This window comes from Myotis nattereri (genome assembly GCF_964212035.1).
Source record: "Myotis nattereri genome assembly, chromosome: 20".
Classification (NCBI taxonomy): domain Eukaryota; kingdom Metazoa; phylum Chordata; class Mammalia; order Chiroptera; family Vespertilionidae; genus Myotis; species Myotis nattereri.
In genome coordinates this window covers 471,363-483,294 of record NC_138096.1, presented here as the reverse complement: position 1 = coordinate 483,294, position 11,932 = coordinate 471,363, and the positions used below count along the sequence as shown (strand labels likewise).

The 11,932-nt window shown below is 66.4% G+C and overlaps 1 protein-coding gene across 1 annotated transcript; it reads left to right on the top strand.

Annotated features, from left to right (window-relative positions):
- The first annotated feature begins 3,084 nt into the window (after positions 1–3,084).
- On the top strand, positions 3,085–7,746 carry ELF3 (E74 like ETS transcription factor 3). Its single transcript, XM_081114562.1, has 9 exons — positions 3,085–3,184; positions 3,537–3,712; positions 4,094–4,315; positions 4,636–4,731; positions 4,880–5,008; positions 5,173–5,262; positions 5,358–5,474; positions 6,143–6,338; positions 7,034–7,746. Exons 2-9 carry the CDS (start codon positions 3,544–3,546, stop codon positions 7,146–7,148), a joined length of 1,134 nt encoding a protein of 377 aa, XP_080970688.1. The 5' UTR covers positions 3,085–3,184; positions 3,537–3,543; the 3' UTR covers positions 7,149–7,746.
- The last annotated feature ends 4,186 nt before the right edge of the window (positions 7,747–11,932 follow it).

Below are 11,932 nucleotides of genomic sequence, written 5' to 3'. Positions count from 1 at the left end.
TTGTTCTCCTTCACAGAAGCGAGCGCATAGTAGGACCATGTGACCGGCCGTGAGGGTGTGTGCGTCTGCCCCAGGCCGTCGTCATAGGAGACTGGTCTCAGGGCTGCAGGCGGTCGGTTCCAGGGCTGTCCTGAGGCTCCGCACCTGACTCAGGGCTGCTCCTTGGCCCTGAGGTGGCTCTTTCCTCTCATCAGGAGGCCCCGCCCCCATCCCACAGCCCCTCGGACCTCTGTTCTGGAAGCTTCTCCCCACCGGACCTTCCCTCCTTCTGAGGCACCGTCCTGAGCCTTTCCACGATCTTCACAGCATCGCTGTCTCAAAGGCATAAATACTGGGCCCGGCCTGCGTGGCTCAGGGGTTGGGCATCGACCTACAAACCAGGAGGTCACGGCTCAATTCCCGGTCGGGGCCCAGGCCCAGGTTGTGGGCTCGATCCCCAGTGTGGGGCGTGCAGGAGGCAGCCGGTCTGATGCCCTCTCATCATGGATGTTCCTCTCTCTCTCCCTCTCTGACATCAACAAAAATATATTTAAAAAATAAACAAGTTCTTGGAGGCGAGGGGTCCCATTTCTCCTTGCAGCCCCTTGAAGGCCTGGGAGCTGGTCTCCCCGGAGCCTGTCCCTAGGTGTCCTCCCGTGAGGCCCAGGGCACAGTCCTGGGCCGGGAGCTGGTTCTGCCACATTCCTGGGTGACGGAGGGTGAGCCCGCCTGGGGCTCTGCTCCGTGGGGGAGGCCCCCCCCAGGCGCTGGGGAAATCCAGGCCTGGCCCCGGGGGGGGGTCCGGAACTGAACCCCCTGCCCTGGCCACCGGCAGCTTCAAACACAAGGTGGGTGGGAAGCCAGTTCCCTGGGCTGTGGAGTTCGAGAGGCAGCCGGGGGCGGGGCACCTCCCCTTTGAGTAAGCGCTGCACCCTTCAACCCCCAGCGGCACTCGGCCCCGGGCCACCTGGGCTGGGCAGTGACGGAGGAGCTGGAGAGGGTGATAGCCGGCCCGCGTCACCGCTGCATCGAGAGCCAGATGCTGGAAGAGGCCTCGGGGGTTAAGGCCGAACCACCTTGCTTTTATTCTTATTTTAAAAATATATATATTTTTATTGATTTCAGAGAGGAAGGGAGAGAGAGATGGGAACATCAATGAGGAGAGAGAATCATGGACCAGCTGCCTCCTGCACGCCCCCCACTGGGGATGGAGCCTGCAACCCCGGCCTGTGCCCTGACCGGGAATCGAACCGTGACCTCCTGGTTCAGAGGTCGTCGCTCAGCCCCTGAGCCCCGCCGGCCGGACTGAACCTTGCTTTTAGAGATGGGGAAACTGAGGTGCAGAATCGCACAGTCGGGGAGAAACCAGAAAACACGCCTCCTGCTCCGTCCCACCTCTCCCCGCTCCCCCCGACCCCCAGGGTCTCAGCGGGCCGGGTCTGTAGGACAGGGCCCTGTGTGGTGTGTGTGTTTTTAAATCCTCACCCGAGGATATGTTTTCCATTAATTTTTTTAGAGGGAGTGGTGGGAGGGAGAGAGAGAGAGAGAGAAACATCGACAGGAGAGAGACATGTCCATTGGTTGCCTCACAAACCCACCCCTATGGGGGCCGGGGCTCGAGCCTGCGACTGGTGTCCATGCCCTTGACCGGGAATCGAACCTGTGATTCTGGGTCGATGGACTGACACTAACCACTGAGCAAAACAGCCAGGGCAGGGCCCTGTGTCTGGGGCTGAGTCCCTAGAGAGAACCACAGGCACGAGGAAGTCACAGAGCTGCAGGGGGCGGGGGGGGGGGGTCTGGAGCTGGGAGACGTGTGCCTGGCAGGAGCCCCTTCAATGGCCTTAACTCTCAGCCCCACCACCTAACCAGCTCCCCGTGGCCTGGGCTCTGAGCTGCAATGTCTCGTCTACAAAGTGGCGATAAGAACCCGGCCGGTGTGGCTCCGTGGTTGAGCCGTGAACCAGGAGGTCAGGGTTCGACTCCCGGTCAGGGCACAGGCCTGGGTTGCGGGCTCGATCCCCAGTGTGGGGCGTGCAGGAGGCAGCCGGTCCATGATTCTCTCTCACCATGGATGTTTCTCTCCCTCTCCCTCTCCCCCCCCGCCCCCCGCTCTGAAATCAGTAAAAATACATTAAAAAAAAAAAAAACACAAAGTGGGGATAAGGGACGGTGAACAGGGACTACGTTGAGGTAAACACAAAACCTCCCCTTTTCCGGCTGGAATGACGGGCACCGGTGTCCGGGCTGTGGCCAGGAGGGGGCAGCAGAGGTGCCGGCGAGCGGCAGGTGAGCCTCGAAGAGCCGGTCGACCGGTGGCCGACTGAACATAGCCCGTGGGCTCCTGCACCGTCGGCTGCCCCGGGCGGAGGCTGGGGACGGGCTACACGCAGCTGGCCCTGTCCAGGCGTGGCTGCTGCCGCCCCGATACCTGGACGGGGTCCCGGCCAGCAGAGAAAATGGGTGTCAGCAGACAGGCCCTGGGGGCTGGGCTGGGACGGACGCTGGGGTCTCGCCGGGAGCTACGCCGCAGGGAGCTAGGCAGCGCCCGTCCCGCGAACGTTACCTGGAGCGCCTTCCAGCCTGAACCCTGGGCGCCGGAACCTCAGGGTCCTCTCTCCCCACGTGGCCCCCCCCAGATCTCCAGACGCTGGGGCTGCCTTTGGGACCCTTGTCCCCCAGGGGTTCGAGTCCCCAGGGCCCTGCCCCCTCGCCAGCCCCTCCAGCCCCTGCCCCCCGACCCACCCCCTGGAGGAATCTCGGAGCCTGAGGGAGGCTGGTGGGAAGCATAGAGCTACCCCCCTCGGCGACCCTCCCGCCCCACCCGCCCTGGCCGGTGCCTGGTGCCCAACCCCAGAGGGTGCGGGACAACCGTCTGACAATCATTAAACCAGCTGGGCCTGACTTCCCAGCATCCCGGGTCGGACCCGGGCCAAGTGGCACAAAATATGCAAATCACTTGGGGCCGGGAGCCCAGTGGAAAGGCCAGGAAATCCCCTCCGTCCAATGAGCCGCCAGCTCAGGTGGCCCCGCTCGCCAGGCCGGCGGGGCGGGGCTCCCAGGCCTATTTAGGCGGCGGGCGGGCGCGGCGGACGCACTACCTGCTCAGCTTTTGCCTCCTGCGCTGCGGGCGCCCGCGGTCCCGGTCCCGCCATCGCGCCCGCCGGCCCGCCATCCTGCCGCGCCCGCCCGCACCGCCCCTGTGGTAGGTAGGCCCCCACCTTCCAGCCTGGGCCAGGAAGTGGTGGGTTCTGGCTCTGGGGTCCCCAGCAGGTGTGCGGGGTGTCGGGGGAGCGGGGTGTCCTGAGGGTCCGAGAGCCGAGGGGACAGGGTGGCTACGACTTTGTCAGCCTCACTCAAGGGTCCAGGCGACCGAGGCGGGAGCCCAGCCGGGGGCCGGGGGCCCCCAGCACCTTCTTAGATCATGGAGCCCGATGTAAAGACGGGGTGTCCTGGGCAATGGGGGCCTCCATGGCTTCCCCCCTCAGGCTTCCCGGGACCCCAGTGGCTGCAGGACGAGGGACGGCCCCGCCCTTCACCTGCCCCTTCTCCCCCAGGAGCCCCATGGCCGCAGCCTGTGAGATCAGCAACGTTTTCAGCAACTACTTCAGCGCCATGTACAGCCCGGAGGACCCCGCCCTGAACCCGGTCCCCCCGGCCGCCGCTGCCGCCTTCGGGGCCGACGACCTCGTGCTGTCCCTGAGCAGCCCCCAGATGCCGCCCGAGGGCCCAGGTGGGTCCCCAGGGAGGGGTGCGACCGTGGAGGGGGTCCCTCTGAGGTCAGGTGGCTTGGGGGTCAGGCAGGAGGAGCGCCTCCCACCAGGGACTCGCTGGAGGTGGCGGATCCCGGGCAAGGGCGCGAACCCCGTCCTGTTCGTGGAGGGGGGGCCGCATGGTGGTGGTGGGGGGACTCGCTGGAGGTGGAGGTGCCTGGGTGGTGGTGGAGGGTGCGAACCCCGTCCTGTTCGGGGAGGGGGCCACAGGGTGGTAGGGGACTCGCTGGAGGTGGAGGCTCCCCGGGCGAGGGCGCGAACCCCGTCCTGTTCATGGAGGGGGGGGTCCGCGGTGGCGGCTGACCCTTGCTCACGGTGCCCCTCCGCCCCCCGCCCCCCAGAAAAGGCCAGCTGGTCGCGGGAGCAGCCCCAGTTCTGGTCGAAGGCCCAGGTGCTCGACTGGATCAGCTACCAGGTGGAGAAGAACAAGTTTGACGCCAGCACCATCGACTTCTCGCGCTGCGACATGGACGGGGCCGCGCTCTGCAGCTGCCCGCCGGAGGAGCTGCGGGCCGTCTTCGGGCCCCTGGGGGACCAGCTCTACGCCCAGCTGTGGAGCCTCAGTGAGTGTGGGGCTGGGGGGCTGCTCGCGGTCAGGGAGGCTGGGCCGGGGGGCGGGGGGATCCCCGAGTCCGGGTCCACGGGACTGTGGGTGTCGGGCGGGGCTGGGGGCTGCTTGCCTTCAGGGAGGCTGGGCCGGGGGGCCGGGGGGGGGGGGGAGATCCCTGAGTCCTGGGTCCTGGATGAGGTCTGGGGTCCACGTGACTGGGAAGGACGGAGGGCCCGGGGCCATGGGGGCCCCAGTGGAGCCCCCGGGGAGAGGGAGGGGGCAGGAGGAGGGGAGGGGAGGGGGCCGCCGGGCTCTGACCCGCCTCCCCCTCAGCGTCCAGCTTCCCGGACGAGCTCAGCTGGATCATCGACCTCCTGGAGCAGGACAGCACCTCGTTCCAGGACACGCTGGGGGACCCCGGCCCCTTTGGTGAGCACCCCCCCCACCTCTCTGCCTTTCCCCACACACACCTGTCTCCCGGCTGGAACGGTCAGCAGGTCACTGGTCACCCGTCTGGGCGGCCCCGTCTGCCCCGCCCATTGCCCCGGGCCTGGTCTGAACTCTCGCCTCCTCGCAGACCAGGGCAGCCCCTTTGGCCCGGAGATGCCGGAGGACGGCCTGCAGCCCAGCCCCTACCACCCGGGCAGCTATGGCGCGGGGACCCCGTCCCCCGGCAGCTCGGATGGCTCCACCGGCTCCACCGCAGGTGAGGCTCCCCTGGCTGCAGCCTCCCCCCCCCCGCCCCCACCCCCGTGTCCCCGCCCTCGGTGCCCAGCTCTGCCAGGGGCCGGGTCGGGTGGCCGGGCAGCCTGTCCGTGTCCGCAGAGTGAGGTGAGGGACTCACTCGGACCCCCTCCTCCTCCTCCCCAGGGACGGGTGCCTCCGGGTGCTCCCACTCCTCCGACTCGGGGGCAAGCGACGTGGACCTGGACCCCAGGGACAGCCAGCTCTTCTCCAGGGGTGAGTGGAGGCTGCCCACAGGGGGCTGCCCACCCCCGGCCCCCTCACTCCCGACCCCCCACCTGACCTCCCACCCGACTCCCTCCTGCCCACAGCCGACTTCCCCGACTCCAAGAAGGGGGACCCCAAGCACGGGAAGCGGAAGCGGGGTCGGCCCCGGAAGCTGAGCCGCGAGGCCCGGGACGGCGTGGAGGGCCGGAAGAGCAAGCACGGTGAGGGGGCTGAGCCCGGGGCGGGACGGGGCGCGGGACGGGGTGCGGGACGGGGCGCGGGACGGGGGGCAGGACGGGGTGCGGGACGGGGCGCAGGATGGGGCACAGGACGGGGTCCAGGATAGGGTGCAGGACAGGGCGCAGGATGGGGCACAGGACGGGGTCCAGGATAGGGTGCAGGACAGGGCGCAGGATGGGGCACAGGACGGGGTCCAGGATAGGGTGCAGGATAGGGCGCAGGATGGGGCACAGGACGGGGTCCAGGATAGGGTGCAGGACAGGGCGCAGGACGGGGCGCAGGATGGGGTGCGGCCTTGTGTCCTGGAGCGGAGGGGAAACCAAGGCTGGCGGAGGCAGGCCCGGCCTCTTCCAGGGCCTCTGCACCAGGTGCTCCTGGACTCCCTGCACGGGGCCGGCTGGGTTATTCCCGTCTCAGGGGGTCATTGTTCCCACGAAGTTGTCTCCTGGCCCCCCCCTGGAGCGGGACCAGCTCTGGGGGCCCCTTCGTGGCCGACGGTCACCAGCTGTGGGTGGGACACGTGTCGGTGCCGGGAGCCGGCCCTCCTGGGCTCCCGACGCTGGGTGGGGGTGGGGGCCGTGCGGGTTGCGGGTCCGGCCGGCGGGGCGGGGTCCCCCGGCTGCCGCTGACGGACCCCTGGGCCCCGCAGCCCCCAGAGGCACCCACCTGTGGGAGTTCATCCGGGACCTCCTCCTCCACCCGGAGCTGAACGAGGGCCTGATGAGGTGGGAGAACCGGCAGGAGGGCGTCTTCAAGTTCCTGCGCTCGGAGGCCGTGGCCCAGCTCTGGGGCCAGAAGAAGAAGAACAGCAGCATGACCTACGAGAAGCTGAGCCGGGCCATGAGGTGAGGGCGGCCGCGGCTCCCAGCGCAGCCGCCGGGGCCGGGGCCGGGGCCGGAGCCTGAGTCCCGTGTCCCATGGGGCGGGGCCACAGCCTTCCGCCGACCTTGAGGGGTAGATGAGGCCGGAGGAAGCGTGTAGGGGCCCGGGGATGTCCCCCAACATCGCTGTGCGGCTTCCAACACGCGTGTCCCAGGAAAGGCACTCGATGTTGTTGGTTATTTTTTTAAAATATATTTTTATTGATCTCAGAGAGGAAGGGAGAGGGAGAGATAGAAATGTCAATGCTTAGAGAGAATCACGGACCGGCTGCCTCCTGCACGCCCCCCACTGGGGATGGAGCCCACAACCCGGGCCTGTGCCCTGACCGGGAATCGAACCCTGACCTCCTGGTTCGTGGCTCGAGGCTCAACCACTGAGCCACCCAGCCGGGCCTCACTGGTCATTTATCCACACGCCCCCCCCCCCCCCACCGGTGCCCTGTGGAGGCAACCGGGTTGCTTGTCTCTGGGCCTGAAGTGTGTGGGTTCAGGACAAGCCCCAGGCACAGCCGTAGATTTAAAGAAACAGGCTGGACGGTCCAGGGATGCAATTCTAAGCTCAGGTTGGTGGGGCTGGAAGCCAGAGGGGGCTGGGTTCTGGGGGCGTGCCCTGCCCGGGCCCCTCTGACCCCTCCCCCCGCCCCCCCGCGTCCGCCCAGGTACTACTACAAACGGGAGATCCTGGAGCGCGTGGACGGCCGGCGGCTCGTCTACAAGTTCGGCAAGAACTCCAGCGGCTGGAAGGAGGAGGAGGCGGCCGGGAGTCGGAACTGAGGGGCCGGGTGGACCCGAGTGAGATGCGTGGACTTGAGGCCGTGGCCCCGATCGATGGACCGATGGGTCGATGGGTCGATGGATCGATGGGGAGGACTGCTGTTCTCCGGAGGAAGATGAGGCTCGGGGTCTCCTCGCCTCGTGGAATTACAGACTCTGGGTTTTTGAAGTGACTTGTCCGGTGACCATGTTGCACGAGTGGCTTCTACGGGGCCTCCTGACGCCCGACCCGGACCAGGCTGCAGACACCGCCTGCCTCCTGCCGGGCGCCTGGACGGAGGCCGGGAGGCGGGGAGGCCCAGGGCGCCGTGGGCCAGGAAACGGGCCTGCACTCCCTGGACTCGGCCCGCCTCCCTCCCAGTGCGTGGGCTCCGCGGGCGGGGGTCAGAGCACTCCCTAATTTATGTGCTGCAGATGCGCCAGGTGTACATACAGATCTATTTTTTCTAAGACGTCCCCCCGCTGTCGGCCCCGGGCTGGGCCAGCGGGAGGCGGGCGGGGGGGCGGGGGGCGCGGACGCTCAGGATGGTCATCTCCTGGCGCCTGAGCGGGGCACAGAGACCCCCAATAAAGTGCCCTCTGGGCTTTTTGTAACCGCTGTCTCAGCTCCCTGTGCACGGACATGTGGATCAGGACACGGGCAGACGTTAAGGTCATGGGGGGAGGAGGGAACGGGGCCTGCAGGCCAGAGCGGGAGGCAGAGGCAGGCGGGGGGGCGGGGGGGGGGTGTCCCAGAGCCGGCTGGGGGCCGGGAGGAAAGGGAAGGGGACCTGTTCAGGTGGAAGAGGCTGTAGGGACGTGAGCTCTGCAGGCGGAGCTGGGCCCCGTCGGGCTGCTGGGAGGTGGGGTTCAGCCGAAGCTGTAGGAGCCGAGGTGTGTGTGCCGGGCCTTGTGGAGGAGGCGTCTGCGTTCCAGCCCCACTGGCTGCGCGTGGCGTGTCCGCGGGGCCTCCGGCTTGTCATCGGACGTGGACTCGGCGACGATCTCGTGGAGACGAGACTTGAGAAGGGACGGGAGGGACGGCCGTTCGGAATCTTCGGGTGTTCCAGGCGCCAGGCCCATTTCACAGATGCGGACGGTGAGGCTCAGAGCGCCAGGGCCCTGGCCATGCTGCGCCCCAGGGGACGGCCGCGGGGCTCGGCCCTCCGACCTCGTGCTCGCCTCCGGGCTGCGCGCGGTCCGTCCCCTGCACGTAGCTTCTTCCTCCGGGAAAGTCCCTGTAGTTGGAGGAGGAGATCCCTGGGAGCCCGTCCTCGGCCCCTTTCGGAGTCTGTGAGGCTGTTGCTTCATCTGGGAAATAGCGGAGGATTCGCCGGCGGGATGTGGGGGAGGCAGGCAGGGCTCAGGGGAAGGTGTGTGAGTGCATGGGAGGGTGTGTGTGTGTTGGAGTGTGTGTGTGTGTGTGTGTGTGTGTGTGAGTGGGGGGGGGCTTGCTCTATGGAAATAGGCAGGACAGTGGGGAAGCGGGGGGGCGGGGGGCTGGACAGAAGGGGGGGTGTGGGGCACCCCAGAACCTCCTGCAGCCACCAGAGGCGTGTGGTGCCTCTGACGTGTCCAACTGACTCCAGAGGCGTTACCCAGACCCGTGGTCGGCAAACGGCGGCTCGCGAGCCACAGGCGGCTCTCTGGCCCCTTGAGTGTGGCTCTTCCTAAGCCTTAGGAGGACCCTAATTTAATTAAGTGAATAACAATGTACCTACCTGTATAGTTTCAGTTTTAAAAAACTTGGCTCTCGAAAGAAATTTCAATCGTTGTCCTGTTGGTATTTGGCTCTGTTGACTAATGCGTTTGCCGACCACTGGCTTAGACACACCTGGCTCCTGGGCTGGCCAGGCCACAGGTGGGGGGCGGGGAGTGGGGGGGACTCCTCAGCAACGTACCCTAACGGCACCTCCTCTCGTGCAAAGTCCCAGGTGCTGGCACCGAACTCATTTCTGCACCCACGTGACCTCGGGATCCCCCTGGTTGCCCCGACAGGAGGATGTGCCTGGGGACGCAGGGCACAGCCGCCCGCCTGCCCGCCCGCCCGCCTCCAGCCTCTGCTCTCGGGCAGACGGTGCGCGGGAAGCGGGCCCAGCGCCATGTCCCGGCCGGAGGGAGGCCCCGCCCAGCTCCACGCGACCTTCGTCCTGGTTCGGTTTACGAGGTGCTTTCCTCGCCGTTTATCGCCACAGCCCTCGGAGGAGACGGGCGGCCCAAGGTCGCCGGCCCGTGAAGAGGGGGCCAGAGCCCGGGATCCTGCCTGCAGGGGGGAGCCAGGTGCAGCGCCCCCACGGTGGCCCCGGGAGGGCACCTGGGGAGGGTCCCCAGCTCCCCCAGAGGGACATGTTTCTTCTTTACAATCCTCGCCCGAGGATATTTTTCCACTGGTTTTTGGGGAGCGTGGGAGAGAGGGAGAGACAGAGAGAGACATCGATGTGAGAGAAACACATCGATGGGTTGCCTCCTGCACACGCCCCGACCAGGGCCCAGGCGTCGGGGCCCAGGCCGGGGGGGGGGGGGGGGGAGCCTGCAACCCAGGTACATGCCCTCGACCTGAATAGAACCCGGGACCCTTCAGGCTGCAGGCCAGCGTGCTATCCACTGAGCCACACTGGCCGGGGCGAGACATGTTTCTTCAGATGCCTCTGCCCAGCGTTGCTCTGCCCCTCTTGTCCCCAAGACCCTGCAGAGCAGCTGGGTGCCCACCCTGGGCACCTCGGCTGGGTGGCAGCACCCTCACTCCCGTCTGTCCCCAGCTCAGGAGCCCCTGCAGGCTCCCCACGACTCGCACCCAGAGCCGGCCCCTCACCCCTGGCAGCCTCTCCCTGGGTGTGGCCGCCTGTTTCGGTCCTGCCCGGAGCAGCTGGTCAGCTCTTATCTGCTCCTGGGAGATCTGGTGCTGCCAGGCAGGTCACAGGGAGGTCACCCCTCCCGCCGTTGGGTGTGCCCGCCCTGGGGCCCCGGAATATTCCCGGATTCTCCCCAGCCCTCCACCCAACTCAGGGGAAACTGGCCTTTCCTGCTCTCCTGGGCCAGGTGGGCCTGTGGCTGTGTTTGGAGTGTTTGTTTCGATCTGCCCTCCGTTCCGGTGGCGTGTGTACGCCCTTCTCCCTCCCCCGTGGACAGCGCCCCTGCCCTGGGCGAGGACGAGGACGGGCTCAATCATCTCCGCTCCTCAGAGCAGGTGCCCGACAAATATTTGTTAAACAGCCGGTGGCTCCCTGTGCGCCCGCCACCTCCCCTGTGCTCACACTCACGCATGCACATGCATAGTCGCACATGCATGCACTCACACATTACAGTTACATGTGCACACACCAGCCACATTCACCGTCAGACAGTCACACGCATATGTGTGTACACGCGTGCAAACTCTCACACATCAGTCACACACACACAGCCCCCCAGGCTTGCTGGCCCGGCCCTTTAGTAACCTGCTCAGCTTCTCCGTGGAACCCAGCTGACCCTCCCCCCAAGCCTGGCCTGGCCCCCCAGGCACTGAGGCCCCTGAGGAGTGAGTTGCCAGGGTTTTAAAATCAGGAGCTGACCCAGAGAATAACTCGGGTCTGTGGCTTCTCTTAAGAAATCAGAGGATGTGGGGGATCTCGTATGTCTGGACCGCGGCCAACCCCTTCCCCTGGGCGTCCTGCGAGGGGCCACCGCCCTTACCACTTACCGGAGGCCCCCGCTGGCCAGCAGCCTGGTCCCATCGGGGTACCGCTCGGCCTGGCAGAACCTACTCGCCATGCAGCAGCACTTCCTGTATTTCTTCCCTTAACCAGTCTCTCTGCAGGAAGGACAGACCCTAAACTAGTCCCTTAACATCTAACCAGGATCGGCAGCTCGGACTCCCAGATCCAGGTCCACGGGCCCATTTTACAGATGAGCAAACAGAGGCTCAGAGAAGGAAGGGGACTTGCTCAAAGTCACACAGCAGCCCCCGCCCCTTATTTATTTTCTTAAAATATATTTTAGAGAGAGAGGAAGGGAGAGGGCTAGAGAGAAACATCCTCGATCAGCTGCCTCCTGCATGCCCCCCACAGGGGATCGAGCCCACAGCCCGACCCGGTCTTGTGCCCTGACCGGGAATTGAACCGTCCGATTCTTGGTTCCTAGTTCGACGCTCGGCCGTAAGCTACCCGGCTGGGCAGCCAGCCCCCTCACTAAGCACCTACTAGACGGCAAGCAGTGTGCCAGGCGAGTCAGGCTCTCGTTTATTATCTCCCTGTGAGTGTGCGCTGTGTGTCCGCTCCCTGCCCCGTGCCCCCCGCTCCCTGCCCCGTGCCCCCGGCTCCCTGCCCTGTGCCCCCTGGCTTCCTGCCCTGTGCCCCCCGGCTCCCTGCCTCATGCCCCCCGCTCCCTGCCCCATGCAGGGCTGCAATGAGATGAGCCCCCAGAAGGTCTGCAAGGCAGGACGACCCCTGGGGCCACGGGAGGCTGAGGCCTTAGGGAGGTTGGGGAGCAGCTCAGGCTTTCAGAGCTGGAAACCCTCCTCCCTCAGCCCACCCCCGACTCTGCTCTGAGAGGCGCCGACCACCAGCCCCCTGCATTGGAGAAGTGCCCACGGACAGACGGACGGATGGATGGACGGGCCTGGGGTGCTGGGTCCATTAGGTCTGGTTCTTGGGGACGCCTCGAGCCTGTGGGGGACGAGAGTGGGTTTCGCATTTCTGAGATCCTCACAAGCCCAGCTCTTAGGCCCGGCCGGCGCGGCTCAGGGGTTGAGCGTCAGCCTGTGAACCAGGAGGTCTCGGTTCCATTCCGGTCGGGGCACAGGCCCGGGTTGTGGGCTCGATCCCCAG